The following is a 15,101-nucleotide window of genomic DNA, read 5'->3' as shown; positions in this document are numbered from 1 at the left end:
CTTCATCGCTGTGACGAGATCGATGCTCTTCCTGCATCCCAATTCGTTCCCGCCGCAGTGAATCAGCAGGACATCCGGGGCTGCTCTTCCTCTGAGGGACCGGTAGAAGAAAGGAAGGAGTCCGTGCCATCGAAGTCCACCCCAGCCAAACCAGTACACCTTGGCCGCTAGGCCAAAATTGCCCCCGATGGTCTCTCTGGCCCTCTCTTCCCCACGACGAATGTAGCTACTCCCGATGATCCAAATCACTGGACCTGTTAATAGCATACAGCAATCACAATCAAAACACTGTTTTGTCAGTATGAGTAAAAAGATTTGAACACAAGTAACTCTGGCCATTTATTGTCTCTGGCCATTGATTTATTTATATCCGAACAAAACAGAAAAAAAGTCTATGCAAATATACAATAAAACACAAATTAATTGCTCTTATCTGTTCATTTAAATAATAATAAAAATATAGGTATTACACAAGGTTAATTTATTATTTTATTCTCTCTTAAAGTGTTGCTTTCCATATTTTATACTATATATTCTAAATGATACTATGTTAATATGGCTTACCTTTGTTGGTAGCGTAGTTAGCCATGGTTTTAGCTTTTTTTCTTTCTTCTTTTTCTGGTGTTAGCAGAAGAAAAGTTTGTATTTTTACCTATAAGGAAAGAAAAATGAAAAAGGCAACCATTAGTTATAGATGTTATTGGTGACATTCGTTATTGTCCATTTTATTATCTATATGTTATTTAACAGGCCAAAGCAGACGCTTTTGTCCAAGCGATTTACTGAATAACTTTTTTATATGACTGATTCGTCCATTTCTCTTGCGATGTAGATGTGTAGATAACAGTTAACACCATTTTGTGGTTATATTCGGGGCTCATTAACGTTATACAACATCATGTGCATCAAAAATTTAATTATATTTAAAATATTCGATCCCTGGGCGGTAAAATAACTATTGGGTATGAATTCATATCAGTTCTTGAACATAATTTGACATAACTTCTTAATAGTATGCATTAACTTAATATGGCGTACTGGCGTTACTTTTTAAAATACTATACAAAATAGTTAATCAGAATACTTACTCCTGCTCACTCACGCCAAAGAACTCTCCGCTCAAGCTCGCCGTCTCTGCAAGTTTGCACGCACAGCTACTAGAAGATTTACATCTGTCAGACAGGTTGCTGACGTCATCAAGCTTAGTTTGAGTCTGCGTGTCAGAAACGGAAGTGCTAAAAATCGCTAAAAATGGGCTTCACTTGTCTCAATTGAGTTCCAGTGGGGTCGCTGTGTCCATTTCTTTTACTGTCTATGGTATAAGTAGCCATTTCTTTGCCATTGTCTCTTGTCATGTATTAACGTATGTACCTTCTGTTGGTGAGTCACGTCTGTTTAGTCACGTCTAGTGATGGCAAAATGAGGCTTCCTGAACCACCGAGACCTTGCAGCCCATTGCTTCACCAAAAGGTTCATTACTCAAAGCTTCATTCATTATTGCTCACTAGTGACACCTAGCTACTGTGCAAAGAAATAGCAGAGCAATAAATTAATACTGAATCAATGACCTGAGCAGACATTTGTCCATTGCCTGGGTATCAAATAAAATGTGTTTCTCTCTCTGTCTTAATTTACTTGTGCAGAGACTGTCACACACAGTTCATTCATTATTCATAAATTGTTTGGATATTGACAATGTATAATGATATGTGATACTTTCCTCAAGGATATATTCCGTTTTGGTTTAAACAAAAACACTTCTCAATTAATGCCACCCAATACTCCACACTGGTCACTTGAACAATACATTGTCTTTGGATTACAGCTGAGTGGGTCTACTTTCACTGTGGGTGTCAAGGAGGAGGAGCATTCCCCAAAGCCTGCTCATCTGATGTTTGCTATGCCAAAGCCTACTCGCATTATGTCTGCCAAGCCCCAGCCTTCTCACTTCATGTCTACTACGCCAAGGCCTGCTAACATCATGACCACTACTCCAGGACCTGCTCACATTTCAGTTAAGTCAGATCAAAGCCTGATCACATCATACCTGCCAAGCCAGAATCTGCTAACTAAGTAAATTAACTTTACATTAACGTTATTTACACCATTTATCTTCCACTGGCACAATGTGTTCTCTATGTGTTTTCTTGTAGGCTATATGTTTTCATTGAAATATGGTTTATATGCTGGTAATTTTGTGTTCTTGAAATCCATCTGTGAAAAATAAGATGAATCCTGAATAAAGCTGTTGGTGTGAAGCAATAACTTGTGGGGGCCATGTTGTGGAGAATCTCTTGAGAGACCGGCATGATGTGAGCAGGCACTGGGTTGGCAGACGTGACCTGAAGAGGACTTGGCATAGCAGGCGTGACATGAGCAAACCCTGGCGTGGCAGATATGATGTCCGCAGATTCTGGCTTGGCAGACATGATGTGATCAGGCTTTGACTTGGTAGACATGATTGGAGAAAACTGTGACTTAACTGGCATGTGAGCAGGTCCTGGAGTAGCGGGCATGATGTTAGCAGGCCTTGGCGTAGCAGACATAAAGTGAGAAGGCTGTGGCTTGGAAGACATGATTTGAGTAAAATATCATTAAAATCTACCAGGTAGTAGAGTTCGCAAAAATCTGTGATGTAGTCCTCAACCGAGCGATTAACTTGACGGAGGTTCACTGAAGGCGAGCCTAGATGAACCCAAGTGCAGTTTATTTATAAGGTGCAATCCAAAATCCAAACAAAGACTTGATGAGGTATGAACAGATTTGACTAAACAGACTTGACTCGCCAACAGCAGGTACATGCGTTAATACACGACAAGTGGAAATGTAAGGTCTGTTTTGGGTTTTGTTTCTTGTTGATTGTTTTCATGTCTTATTTTGTAGTTTTGTGTGTCTTCGTTGAAGTTTTACGGCAGTTGGCATCTAACTTACTAAATTTTAATTAAACTCTTCCTTCCAGTCCATCTGTTTGTGTCATGCTTCCCTTGCCCTCATGTATCTCTGCCTTGTGTAGGTCATGTTCTCGTTGGTTATTGTCTTGTAATGTGATTATCAGTTATGTTTGCTCATTGGTTGCTTTAGTCAGGTGTCTCATTTCCCATTGGCTTGTTCTTGTCATGTGACCCTCACTGTCTAAGTATCCATGTCTTTGCCATTGGGTTTGTTCAACTTGAAGCATGGCTGACGGCGATCAACGAGAGTAGCCGCTTGCAGTTGGGGGCGGAGTTGAAAACGGAGCCGTCAAGCCGGACACTTTCTGCTCCCGTTAGTGACACTCACGTGCTGTTTGCATACTTCGTCACAAATGAAGTGAATTAAATGCAGTATTTGTAAAATACAGAGACATTTTAGAAACTTCATGAGCAACAGAAACTGTTTTTACATCCTGCTTATATTTTCGATATAAGCAGCGCCATATTTTCAAGAATAAAGTTCAACATAGACATATACTATTTAAATACTAATATAGTATATAAAGCATATATGCTTTATCAGTGTTGTGTGATAAACGGGACTCAGTACAACAGTGCAACTACTATTTTTATTGTAATATCCATTTGATTATTTTGATGGTACCCTTTAGACAGCTGTTAAGTAACTCTGCAACTACATATCAGCTAGCGGTCATTGGAGTATTAGTATGTTACGTACTGTAAATATATGCTAACACTTTATTTTGATGGTCAACCAACAGATAAACTGACATACTGTAAGTGTCTATGCAAGTACATCGTATTCTACCAAACTAGATTCGACCATTCTTGAGCATACTAATACGCTAATGAGAGATAGTTGGCATTGGCAAAGTTGATTTATAGTCTACTGATTAAGGGGACCATCAAAATAAAATGTAACCATATAAAACGTATTTTTTTTTTTTTTTTTTTGCAGTTGGCGTATTAAGCTCACAACAATTAATTAACATTAGCTCCAAAGGAAACACTCAAATAACACTCAACATCTAACCACTCACAAGCTGTAGTAAGATACGGGCTTCATAAAGTGTTACCATATTTTTATCCAGATTTTATCCTGTTTTGTTTTATTTTAGTTTTACCCAATAAAAAAATGTGTCTTAGAGATACTGAGTTAAAGTCATGTTCTTCACATTTGAAATATTTTAACATGTAATTTAAAATGTATTGAGCACCAATTTTTTTTAAGTAAAAAAAAAAAAAATAGTAATTTAGAGTTTTATTGCATATTAGCACATTAACTTTATCCAGATGAATTAATAAATAAATCTAAATGGCCAAATTTAGCATGGCTAGATAGATTTTGAGTAATATCTATCTAGTTATTTTGTTAAATACACAATCATCAAGTACATTATCCTCAGTTATAGTTTAAATAATTTACTCAAACAAGGTAGCACTGGAAAATAACCATGCTATTAAAGCATGTGGTGAGGACTTCCGGTTGGAGCGGCGCCATGTGAAGACGTAAAGTTATCGAGCTCCCCACAACCAGCTTTAAATTTCGTTTATTTTGCTCTTATTTTATATATTAGTGTGCTAAAGCTGCCCTGGTGTGTTAATAAGAGCGTACCAGTGTTAATCCAGTTGGGCTGATTGCAGTTTGGGCTATTTTTGAAGGAAAATGAATAAGGGCCGGAGTAACCGCAGAGATGCAGAATCGACTGCCAGTCAAAATGCTAATGCTAGCGCCGAACTCCACGCGACATCAAAGAAAGACACAACTTCAGCTAGTGACAACTGCGTGGTTCTTCAAGCAATTAATTCACTTAAAGAGGACTTGATTGCAAAAATAGAAGAGAAGGCTGCTGCCCAATCAGCTGAACTCTGCAGCCAAGTAGATCAGCGCCGAACAGAGTTACGCAGCGCCGTGGATGCTGTTAATGCCAGGCTGAAAGCAACGGAGGCGCGGGTGAATGGGTTGGAGTCTGCGATGAACGGCTACTCGGACTCCACTACTACTCTTGAGAAGGAGCTTATGGCTATGAAAAAGGAGTTGGCCGTATTGAGAGAACGGAGTGAAGATCTGGAGGCGAGGTCACGCCGCTCAAACATTCGCATTACAGGAGTTAAAGAGGGGCGAGAGCACGACAAACGGATAACTGAGTTTGTGGCCGGCCTCCTGAAAGAGGCCTTGAACCTCGACAAGACCCCACTCTTGGACCGAGCCCACCGCACTCTTCGCAGCAGACCAACTGATGACAATGAACCACCGCGCGCCTTTGTGGTAAGGTGTCATTACTTCTCTGAGAAAGAGGATATTTTGAAGAAAGCTATGGAATTGAAGCTAGCCACTACAGCTCACGGCGACCGGATACGGATTCTTCCTGATTTCACTCAGACAGTGAGCAAGCAGCGAGCAGCTTTCAATGAAGTGAGGAGCTTGCTTCGTAACTGCGAGGGGGTTCGCTTTGGGTTGAGATACCCTGCAATTTTGAGGATTACGACACAGGATGGACGAGAGTCAAGCTTCAAGGACCCGCTGAAAGCTAAAGACTTCATTCTGAAGAACCTGACTTGTAAGGGAAAGTGACGATCGCACATACATCAGCGGCTGGCAGTTCACTGAGTTCACTTAACCAAGTTAAGGACTGTTCCGTCGAAGTTCAAATCAGGTTTGGTACTGTTATGGTTAGCCGGTGTTCATTTTGTCTTCACTTAAAATGTTTATATAATGTTTACACTAAGTTTATATTGAGCCCCGAAGCTTTTGTCAGATGTCTAAGAGACATTACAAGCAGTCACGTGCTCAAACTTCACAGAAATCGCGGCTCAAGAGCAGAATGTTTTTGTTTTGTTTTGTTTTTGTCTCCTGGGGCTCTGTTTGGGGTAGCTTAGTAATTCAAGTGTAAGAGCCTTATATTGTTCTGTTTTTAAGTGGGGGCTCACATGGTAAGCTAATTGGGAGCAGTGATAACTGGAAGAGGTTGCGTTCTCATACGCAAAGAATTTTTTTCCTGTATTGTAGTTAAACTCATGCATATGTTGTTTGTGTGTTTAGGAACACCCCCCCCCCCCCCCCCCCCACACATTTTTTTTTTTTCTCTCTCTCTTTCGCAAAGGGGTCCTCTGCTGGCATTTTTGAGAAATTTAATCGATGGCCTTTAGTAGCATAGGTGGTGCGGAAACGAGGCTGGTTAGTTGGAATGTACGTGGGCTAAATCATCCAGTGAAGCGAAACCAGGTATTCAGCCACCTTAATAAATTCAAATCGGATATAGTATATTTGCAGGAGACTCATTTGCTGAACAAGGACCATCCCAAACTTCACAGAGGAGGCTTTACGCAAATATACCACTCTGACTTTAACAGTAAGAGTAGAGGAGTTGCTGTTCTTATACATAGGAATGTACAATTTGTCGAGGAGGTCACTGTGAAGGATAAAAATGGTCGATATGTAATAATTAAGGGCAGACTTTATAATATGCCTGTGGTCCTGGCCAATGTATATGCACCTAATTGGGATAATGTACAGTTTTTTAGTAATTTCTTTTCTTTTTTACCTAGTCTTGATACGTATAATTTAATTTTAGGAGGGGATCTGAATTGTGTTTTACACCCAATTCTGGACCGCTCTAGTTCTACGGCTATTCCAGCTAGTAAATCAGCGCAATGTATCAATGCTTTTCTCCAAACATATGGCATAATGGACCCCTGGAGATTTAAGTACCCATCATCCAAACAGTTTTCATTCTATTCACCGGTGCATCAAACATATTCCAGAATTGATTATTTTCTGCTGGATAAGAAACTACTCCCTCTAATGACACAAGTGGAATATGATAATATAGTTATCTCAGATCATAGTCCAGTATTACTAAAGTTTCGTTTCCCAGGTAATTCAATCTCTCAGCGTATGTGGCGCCTAAACTCAAGGCTTTTGGCAGATGAAGATTTTGTTAAATTCATAGAGATTCATTGATTTCTCCCTCGGGACAAATGAATCCCCAGAGATAAGTTACAGTACTATATGGGACACTCTGAAAGCGTTTGTGAGGGGTCAAATTATTTCGTATCAAGCTAGTGTTAATAAAAGGAAATCGTGGCGGATTACGGAAATATTGAATGAAATTAAGACAATCGATCAGTCACACTGTGCATTGTCCTCTGAGGTGTTGCATAAGGAGAGACTCCTGTTAAAAGCTGAATTTGATTCTTTGACCAGCGAGCGCGCAGAGGATCTCTATTTGAAATCACGTCAAATTCATTATGAACATGGCGAGCGTGCGGGCAGGTTTTTGTGTTATCAATTGAAGCAATCTGCAGCGGCGGGTATTATAGCGGCAATTGAAGACAGGGAGGGCAATATTATTACAGATCAACAGGGTATTAATAATCAGTTTAAATCTTTTTGTGAGGCTTTATATACTTCGGAGGTGAATGACACTGACAGGATAGAAGAGTTTTTCAGCAACATAGAGTTGCCATCATTTAATGATTCAGACAGATCCACTTTAGAAGGCAACATAACAGCTCTTGAGATTGACAGTGCAATTAAGAAATTAAAATCTGGGAAAGCGCCAGGCCCCGACGGCTACCCGGCTGAGTTTTATAAGAAGTTTTCTGCCAAGTTAACGCCTCTGTTGAGTAAGGTATTTGAAGAGGCCCTCGTTTCAAATTCTCTCCCTCCAACCATGACACAAGCCACCATATCAGTCCTTCTTAAAAAGGATAAAGACCCACTTAAATGTGAATCCTACCGCCCGATCAGTTTACTGTGCTGCGATTATAAGATCCTGGCTAAGGTGCTAGCAGCTAGAGTAGAGCCAATTATGAGCAAAATAATTCATCCAGATCAGACTGGTTTTATTTCTGGCAGGCAGTTATCTAGCAATCTCCGCCGCTTATTTAACGTGATTTATTCACCCAAGGTTAACACTAACCCAGAGGTTTTAATATCCTTAGATGCTCATAAGGCATTTGATAGAATTGAATATGCTTACTTATTAACAACACTTAGGAGGTTTGGCTTTGGCCCTGTGTTCTGTTCATGGATCAAAATTCTATATACCAGCCCTCAAGCATTTATTCGAACGAATAGTATAATATCCAAATGCTTTCTGGTTTTTAGGGGGACAAGACAGGGGTGCCCGCTGTCTCCTCTGCTTTTTGATGCTGCTATTGAACCCCTTGCTATTATGCTTAGGAATGCAGCCGGTTTGGCTGGTATTCATAGAGAGGGACTTGTTCACAAACTAATGCTGTATGCAGATGATCTCCTCCTCTTTCTGTCCAATCCGCATTCCTCTATACCGATTGCTCTTACAATTATTTCCGATTTTGGAAATGTTTCGGGATATAAAATTAATTTGGCAAAGAGTCTCCTTTTTCCCATTAATGAAAGAGCGCATCAAATGGCATTCCAATCTTTTCCATTTTCAGTAAGCCTCGACAGATTTCTTTATTTAGGTGTGAATGTAACTCGCAGTTATAAGGATTTATTCAACAGTAATTTTAAAACAGCATTTGATAAGGCCAAGCGCGATTTAGTACGGTGATCAACTCTTCCCTTATCTTTGGCGGGGAGGATCAATTCCATTAAAATGACAATTTTACCAAGGTTTTTGTTTTTATTTCAGACAGTGCCAGTCTTTATACCCAAATAATTTTTCAAGGATTTGAGCAGTTGTATTTCTACTTTTATTTGGGATAAAAAAAATTCCCCGCATAAGGAAAGAATATCTGGAAAGGAAGAAGGAGGATGGTGGATTGGCAGTGCCGAACTTCGTGCATTATTATTGGGCAGCTAACCTTCATAAACTGACATTTTGGCTCTCTGACATGTTGGGGGAGGAAGCCCCAGTTTGGTTGCTCATGGAACAGCACGCGTGTAACCCAGTATCACTATGCTCTCTGCTCTGTTCTCCAATTCCCTTGAGCAAAAGCTTTTTTACGAATAGCCCAATTATTCGCGGATCACTTAGAATATGGTCACAATTCAGACTTCAGTTCAACAGCAAACAAGCATTGCCCTCAGCTCCCATCCTGTCGAACCATATGTTTCCTCCGTCCCTCATAGATTCTGCATTTCAGCGCTGGTCTAGAAATGGAGTCAAGCGTGATAAGGACCTCTTTAAAGACGACATGTTTATTTCATTCCAGCAATTAAGAACAGATTTTGAGATACCTCAATCCAACTTCTTTAGGTATCTACAGGTCCGTAGTTTCGTCAAAAAACATTTTTCTCCTTCTTTGAACAAGCCAGAAGGTGGCTGGATTGATGAGCTCTTAAATATGGACTCCTCTCTTAAGGGTATGGTGTCTATCATATATGAGAACATCCAAAGATTCGCTTCCCCATCTGTTGATCATATAAAGAGGCAGTGGGAGGAGGAGCTGGGTACAGAAATATCTGATTTAGCTTGGCAACAGGCAATAGAATTGGTGCATTCATCCTCGGTATGCATTAGACATGGGCTTTTGCAATTTAAGGTACTTCACAGGCTCCATCTTTCTAGGAGCAAGCTGGCTAAAATGTATCCAGGGTCAGACGCAACATGCCCCAGATGTAATCTGGAACCAGCAGACCTGAGTCACATGTTCTGGGAATGCCCCAGATTAACAAAATTCTGGGCTGACATTTTCAGAACGTTTTCATTTATTTGTAACAAAGATCTTGATCCCAATCCTCTGACTTCCATCTTTGGGGTAGTGCCGGAAGAATTGCAGCTAACAACCAATCAGATAGAGCTCATAGCTTTCTCCACATTATTTGCTAGACGCCTGATTCTTCTCAACTGGAAAAAGGCATTGCCACCATCTTACAAACGCTGGGTTACTGAGGTGATGTCGTGTCTTAAACTTGAGCATCTTAAATACACTATCCGAGGTACCTCTGCAAAGTTTTATGGGGTCTGGCAGCCCTTTTTATCTTATTTGAATCTTCATTGGCCAGTATAGTATAATCAGTACTATGTGTATTCCCCCCCCCCTCCCTCCCTTTTTATTTATTTTTTTTTATTTTTTTTTATTTTTTTTTGCTGCAGGGGTGTGTATGTTGATGTGTGAATAAGTATGTAGATCCAGAATTAATGTTGTTCATGGTTCTGTGTATTGTGTTTGTGGAAAACAGAAAAATCAATAAAAATATTTGTATAAAATTAAAGCATGTGGTTAATTTGCATACATGTAAGCAATTAGACAGCTTGTTATCCTTTGAAGATAATATGTCCACTAAATATAATTACTACCCAAATGAACACCGAGACCTTGATACTTGGTACACCATACACAATGACGTAACAATCAATGGACAGTGTTTGAGTAAAAATGGGTCATTTTGAGCAGAAAATTAACTCAGATTAACTCAGATATCACAAAACTGTAACTTACTAAACCCAATGACAAAATTAACCATAAAACAATGTAAATACAACTCGAAAACAGTGAAAATTTAATCTTTTTAATTATTCATGCCCCAGTGCATGATGGAAAAAACGGGATTACTACTTTGATATTTACTTAAAGAATCCTTGTAAACATACCAAACAATTCCAACTAAAATGTGCTTATAATTTCAAACTTTAACTTCTACAATCTTAAATTTTAAGTAATATAGAATTTCATTTATTTTTTTAATTCTTTGTCTGGACTTAATTATTTAATGTAGAAATAACATTTGTGTTTATGTAGTACACAATTTTTATCAGTGTATTTCATATGATCTATAATTACTTCATGTAAATATACAATTGTTAAATAAGTAGAAAACACGGTCAATGCAACAGGCATAACTCCCACAAAATGTTTACGCATACAGTTTTTACACCCCACTGTAAAATGTGCACCAGAATAGCTACTGTGAAATTATTTTAAGAAAATAAGTTATAATGTGACTATTTTTATTTTATTGACTGACATTGTCTCGTGGATGAATGTGTATCACGTGTGCATTATCATTGGCTCAAAGAAATAATGCATTCACAAGGGCTTGCTACATAAAATATTGACAGCAGGAGGGGCATATGATATATTTATTTATTTCAGGTGAAAAGTTAAGGCCATCCCTCAATCACAGATTATCTATTTATGTTGTACCCATTAGATTCTCTCATTTATCAGTTATGGCACAGCTTAATGCAATTTTGCTTTTGCATTTTACATTTTTGCCTATGCTGTGTATTGGTTTGCAGAGTCAGTATAAAAGCAAGATTAAGTGTGTCTTTCAGGGAGATGAAGATACCTACAGTTTTTACAAAGGGGGAGATGTTGTTTTGGGAGGGATTTTTCCTTTGCATTCCAGCCCCATTTCATCTTTTTTTTTTTTCAAAACCAAACCTGAGGCAACCAAGTATCAATTGTGTGTCATGCTTTCATAATCCGATCATTGTTTTGTAATGTTTAGAAATACTTTTATTTATTTATTTATGTTACATTTACATTTTACAATAATGCAGCTAATAAGTGTGCATTAAGTGCAATAATGGTCACATTTAATACAAGTGTGTGTGTGTGTGTGTGTGTGTGTGTGTGTGTGTGTGTGTGTGTGTGTGTGTGTGTGTGTGTGTGTGTGTGTGTGTGTGTGTGTGTGTGAAATCCAATGCAGCTTCACTCCTAGAGCCCTGAGGTGGATGCAGACGATGATCTTTGCTGTGAGAGAAATAAACCAACGGCAAGACCTTTTGCCAAACTTTTCACTGGGCTACCACATCAAGGACGGTGGTGATGACATACCTGTATCTGTGAAGAGGTCTCTTCTTCTGGTCAATGGACAGCCAGAAAAGGGCAGTGGAAAGAGCTGTACAAAAGATATACAAAAGCAGCCGAGCCCTGTAATCGTGGGAGATGCTGCATCAGGAGTCTCCATGGCTGTTCTGAGAACTTTAGGATCCTTTAAAATACCCATGGTAAAATAAAATATTTCTTAATTAAACTCTTGCAATTGCATTTAATTTTCCTTTCCATTTTGGTGATATAATGTTGATTTCCTTTATGTGAAATACAAACAAAAGTTAAGAAAAAGACAAACAATCTCTCTCTCTCTCTGTGTGTGTGTGTGTGTGTGTGTGTGTATGCGTACATAAATCATCAATTAACAGTGCTAGCATATATTTGGTTGTACTGTATTAGATCACTTATTAGTTACTTTCAATTTTACTGAAATGTTGTGTTTTAATATTTTAGGTGAGCTACTTTGCATCCTGTTCATGTCTCAGTAACAAGAAAGAGTTTCCAGCATTCATGCGGACAATGCCAAGTGATGTATTTCAGATTAAAGCTTTGGTAAAACTTGTTCATTATTTTCAATGGACATGGGTTGGGGTGATCGGTGTGGAATCAGATTATGCTCGCTTTGCTATCCAGCTTTTCCTAAAGGAGTCCGAAACATTTAATATTTGTCCTGCTTATGTTCACTTCTATTCTGTTGTTTTGATGCAAGATGCAGTGGAGGAACTTGTGAACATTTTAAAATCGTCTTCTGCCACAGTCATAGTAAACTTCTCTGGGGAATCAGAACTACATAGTATACTAAAAGAGTGCAGACGGCAAAATCTTACTCATCTTCAGTGGATTGCCAGTGAGGCTTGGGCCACATCTAAAGCCCTCTGGGGCAATTTTGGTGATCTGTTGAAAGGAACATTAGGGTTTGCCATACGGAGAGCTGATATTCCACATCTTGGTAGTTACCTCAGAAGAGTAAATATTTCTGTTGCTCAAAAGTCAGATTTTCTCTCTGAGTTTTGGGAAGAGACTTTCCATTGTCGACTGAATGGGTCTTTAAATACTCATGTACATGGAGAAGAGCCACAGAACTGGCCACTTTGTAATGGCAGTGAGAGTTTGGATGATGTATACACTCCCTATTTAGACGTGTCACAACTCAGAGTCTCCTACAATGTTTATAAGGCTGTGTATCTCATAGCACATGCACTACATGACATAAGTACATGTGAACCAGGAAAAGGCCCCTTTCAGAATGGGACATGTGGGTGTCTGTCTCAAATTCTGCCATGGCAGGTGTGTCTTACTCACCATTTTGCATGTTCTGCCTATATTGTTCTAATAAGAAATTATCAAACACTGTACACATTTTAAAACAATGTTTAAATGTAACATCTATGCATTTCTATATATTGCCATCCATGTATTTTAATGATTTGCTTTGCATCATCCTATCTCCCAAAATTCATCTAAGCTCCTGTACTATATGAAAAGAACACATTTCACAACACTAGGAGAAGAGGTCAGATTTGATGATAATGGTGATCCCATTGCATCCTATGACCTGATGAACTGGCGAAGAGAGTCGGATGGCTCCCTTCAGCTAGTGAGGGTGGGATTCTATGATGCCTCCCTCGAAAATGAAAAGGACCTAGTAATAGATGAGCCAGCAATTATGTGGCACAGCGGAGAGAAGGTGTGTGCCATCCCACTCATCACCCGGTATTGTTTGCTTTGTCTGTTTTTCCTTCAACTCTACCCAGTAGTTATGGCAGAACTAAATAAAGGCGTTTTTTTTAAACTGAAATGGCAATGCTCTTTTGATTTTATTTTATAATAAACATTTTAGATTTTAAAGTTGTATATTTATTTATGCAATGAAAATATGTAGTGACATGCAGTCTTGAGACTATAGTGTTTTTTACTGCTTGCTCTGCTGTGGTCATTAGGCACCAGAATCACTGTGCAGTAAAAGCTGTTTTCCAGGCTCCAGGAAGGCCAGGCAGAAAGGAAAGCCAGTCTGCTGCTTTGACTGTATACCATGTGCTGAAGGAGAGATCAGTAATCAAACAGGTGTGGATTTTCTCAAAGCGCCTCACTTTTTTTTATTTTTTATTTTTTTTGGGTGGGGGGCAGGGGGTTATATTTAAAATCAAACTATAGATGCATTTTATGCACCCCATTTTCACAATTTTTTCCACAGATTCAAATGATTGCCTGACATGTTCTAAAGAAACATGGCCAAACCAAGCCCAAGACCAGTGTATTCCTAAAACTTTAGTGTTTTTGTCCTTTCAGGAGCCCTTGGGAATAATTCTATGGGCATTTTCAGCATTTGGGGCCTGTGTAGCATTAGCAGTGATTGGTGTGTTTATAGTGTACATGAAGACACCAGTTATACGAGGAAACAATATAGAGTTAAGTTTCCTTCTCCTTCTGTTCCTCTGTGCATGCTTTCTGATTGGCCTAACATTTATAGGGAAGCCGACTGACTGGTTATGTCAGATTCGTTATCCAGCTTTTGGAATAAGCTTTACTCTCTGTATTTCATGTATCTTGGCAAAAACTGTAGTAGTTTTAATGGCTTTCAGAGCCACACTCCCTGGCAGTAATGTCATGAAGTGGTTTGGCCCTGCTAAACAAATATCAAGTGTAATCTTGTGCACTTTTGTGCAAGCACTTATTTGCATCATATGGTTAACAACAAAGCCTCCTTTTGCATCATACAACACCAAGTTTATGAGTGCAGCTATAATTGTTGAATGTGCTGTAGGATCGGAAGTTGGATTTTGGTGTGTCTTAGGTTATATTGGACTCTTAGCTTGTTTGTGTTTCTTAATGGCATTTTTGGCGAGAAAATTACCAGACAACTTTAATGAGGCTAAATTCATCACATTCAGCATGCTTATATTTTTTGCTGTGTGGATAACCTTCATTCCAGTTTATGTAAGCTCTCGTGGAAAGTATACGGTTGCTGTCCATGTCTTTGCTATTCTAGCATCTGCCTTTGGTCTCTTGCTGTGTATATTTGCTCCTAAATGTTACATTGTTCTTCTGAAACCTGAGAAAAATGACAAAAAGCACATGATGAAAAAATAACAAAATAATAATAATAATTATTATTAGTTTTAAACATTTGGAATAATACACTACAGTCAAAAGTACAGTAGTAGTCCACATTTTATTTGTATTTTTTTCAACTGAATAAAGAGTTGAAGTTACCTGGTTATGACAATTAGCTTTTTATATTAATGTTCACAAAAGCCTGTTCTGTGTCACTGAGTCAATAAACAGTTCATCACATTCCTCAAGCTGGTCTGAACCTTATTGGCTTATTGCATGAACAGTTTTCTCACAGTTAGAGCGACATACTTTTGCAAAATGGTTTAATTTGCCACAGAGTTGCACAGCTTTCCTTTTGCAGGACAGTGAGAGCGATCAGACACTTATGTCCACAGTAGCCGC

General features: G+C 38.9%; 1 protein-coding gene across 1 annotated transcript; it reads left to right on the top strand.

The window, feature by feature from the left end:
- Positions 1-11,515: 11,515 nt before the first annotated feature.
- LOC132101357 (extracellular calcium-sensing receptor-like) lies at positions 11,516-14,735 on the top strand. The gene is made up of 5 exons (XM_059506250.1): positions 11,516-11,821; positions 12,099-12,932; positions 13,111-13,332; positions 13,586-13,709; positions 13,840-14,735. The coding sequence occupies exons 1-5, from the start codon at positions 11,546-11,548 to the stop codon at positions 14,733-14,735; spliced, it is 2,352 nt and encodes a 783-aa protein (XP_059362233.1). The 5' UTR covers positions 11,516-11,545.
- The last annotated feature ends 366 nt before the right edge of the window (positions 14,736-15,101 follow it).

This window comes from Carassius carassius, chromosome 23 (genome assembly GCF_963082965.1).
Source record: "Carassius carassius chromosome 23, fCarCar2.1, whole genome shotgun sequence".
Lineage (NCBI taxonomy): Eukaryota > Metazoa > Chordata > Actinopteri > Cypriniformes > Cyprinidae > Carassius > Carassius carassius.
Note: the sequence above shows the minus strand (reverse complement) of the source record. Positions and strands in the feature narration are given on the sequence as shown.

Bases quoted from the DNA above. Each gene is read 5' to 3' on its own strand.
- LOC132101357 (XM_059506250.1), top strand. From the start codon at position 11,546: ATGCAGACGATGATCTTTGCTGTGAGAGAAATAAACCAACGGCAAGAC. The intron at 12,933-13,110 runs GTGTGTCTTACT...AATTCATCTAAG, and splicing joins CTCAAATTCTGCCATGGCAG to CTCCTGTACTATATGAAAAG. The intron at 13,333-13,585 runs GTGTGTGCCATC...TGTGGTCATTAG, and splicing joins TGTGGCACAGCGGAGAGAAG to GCACCAGAATCACTGTGCAG.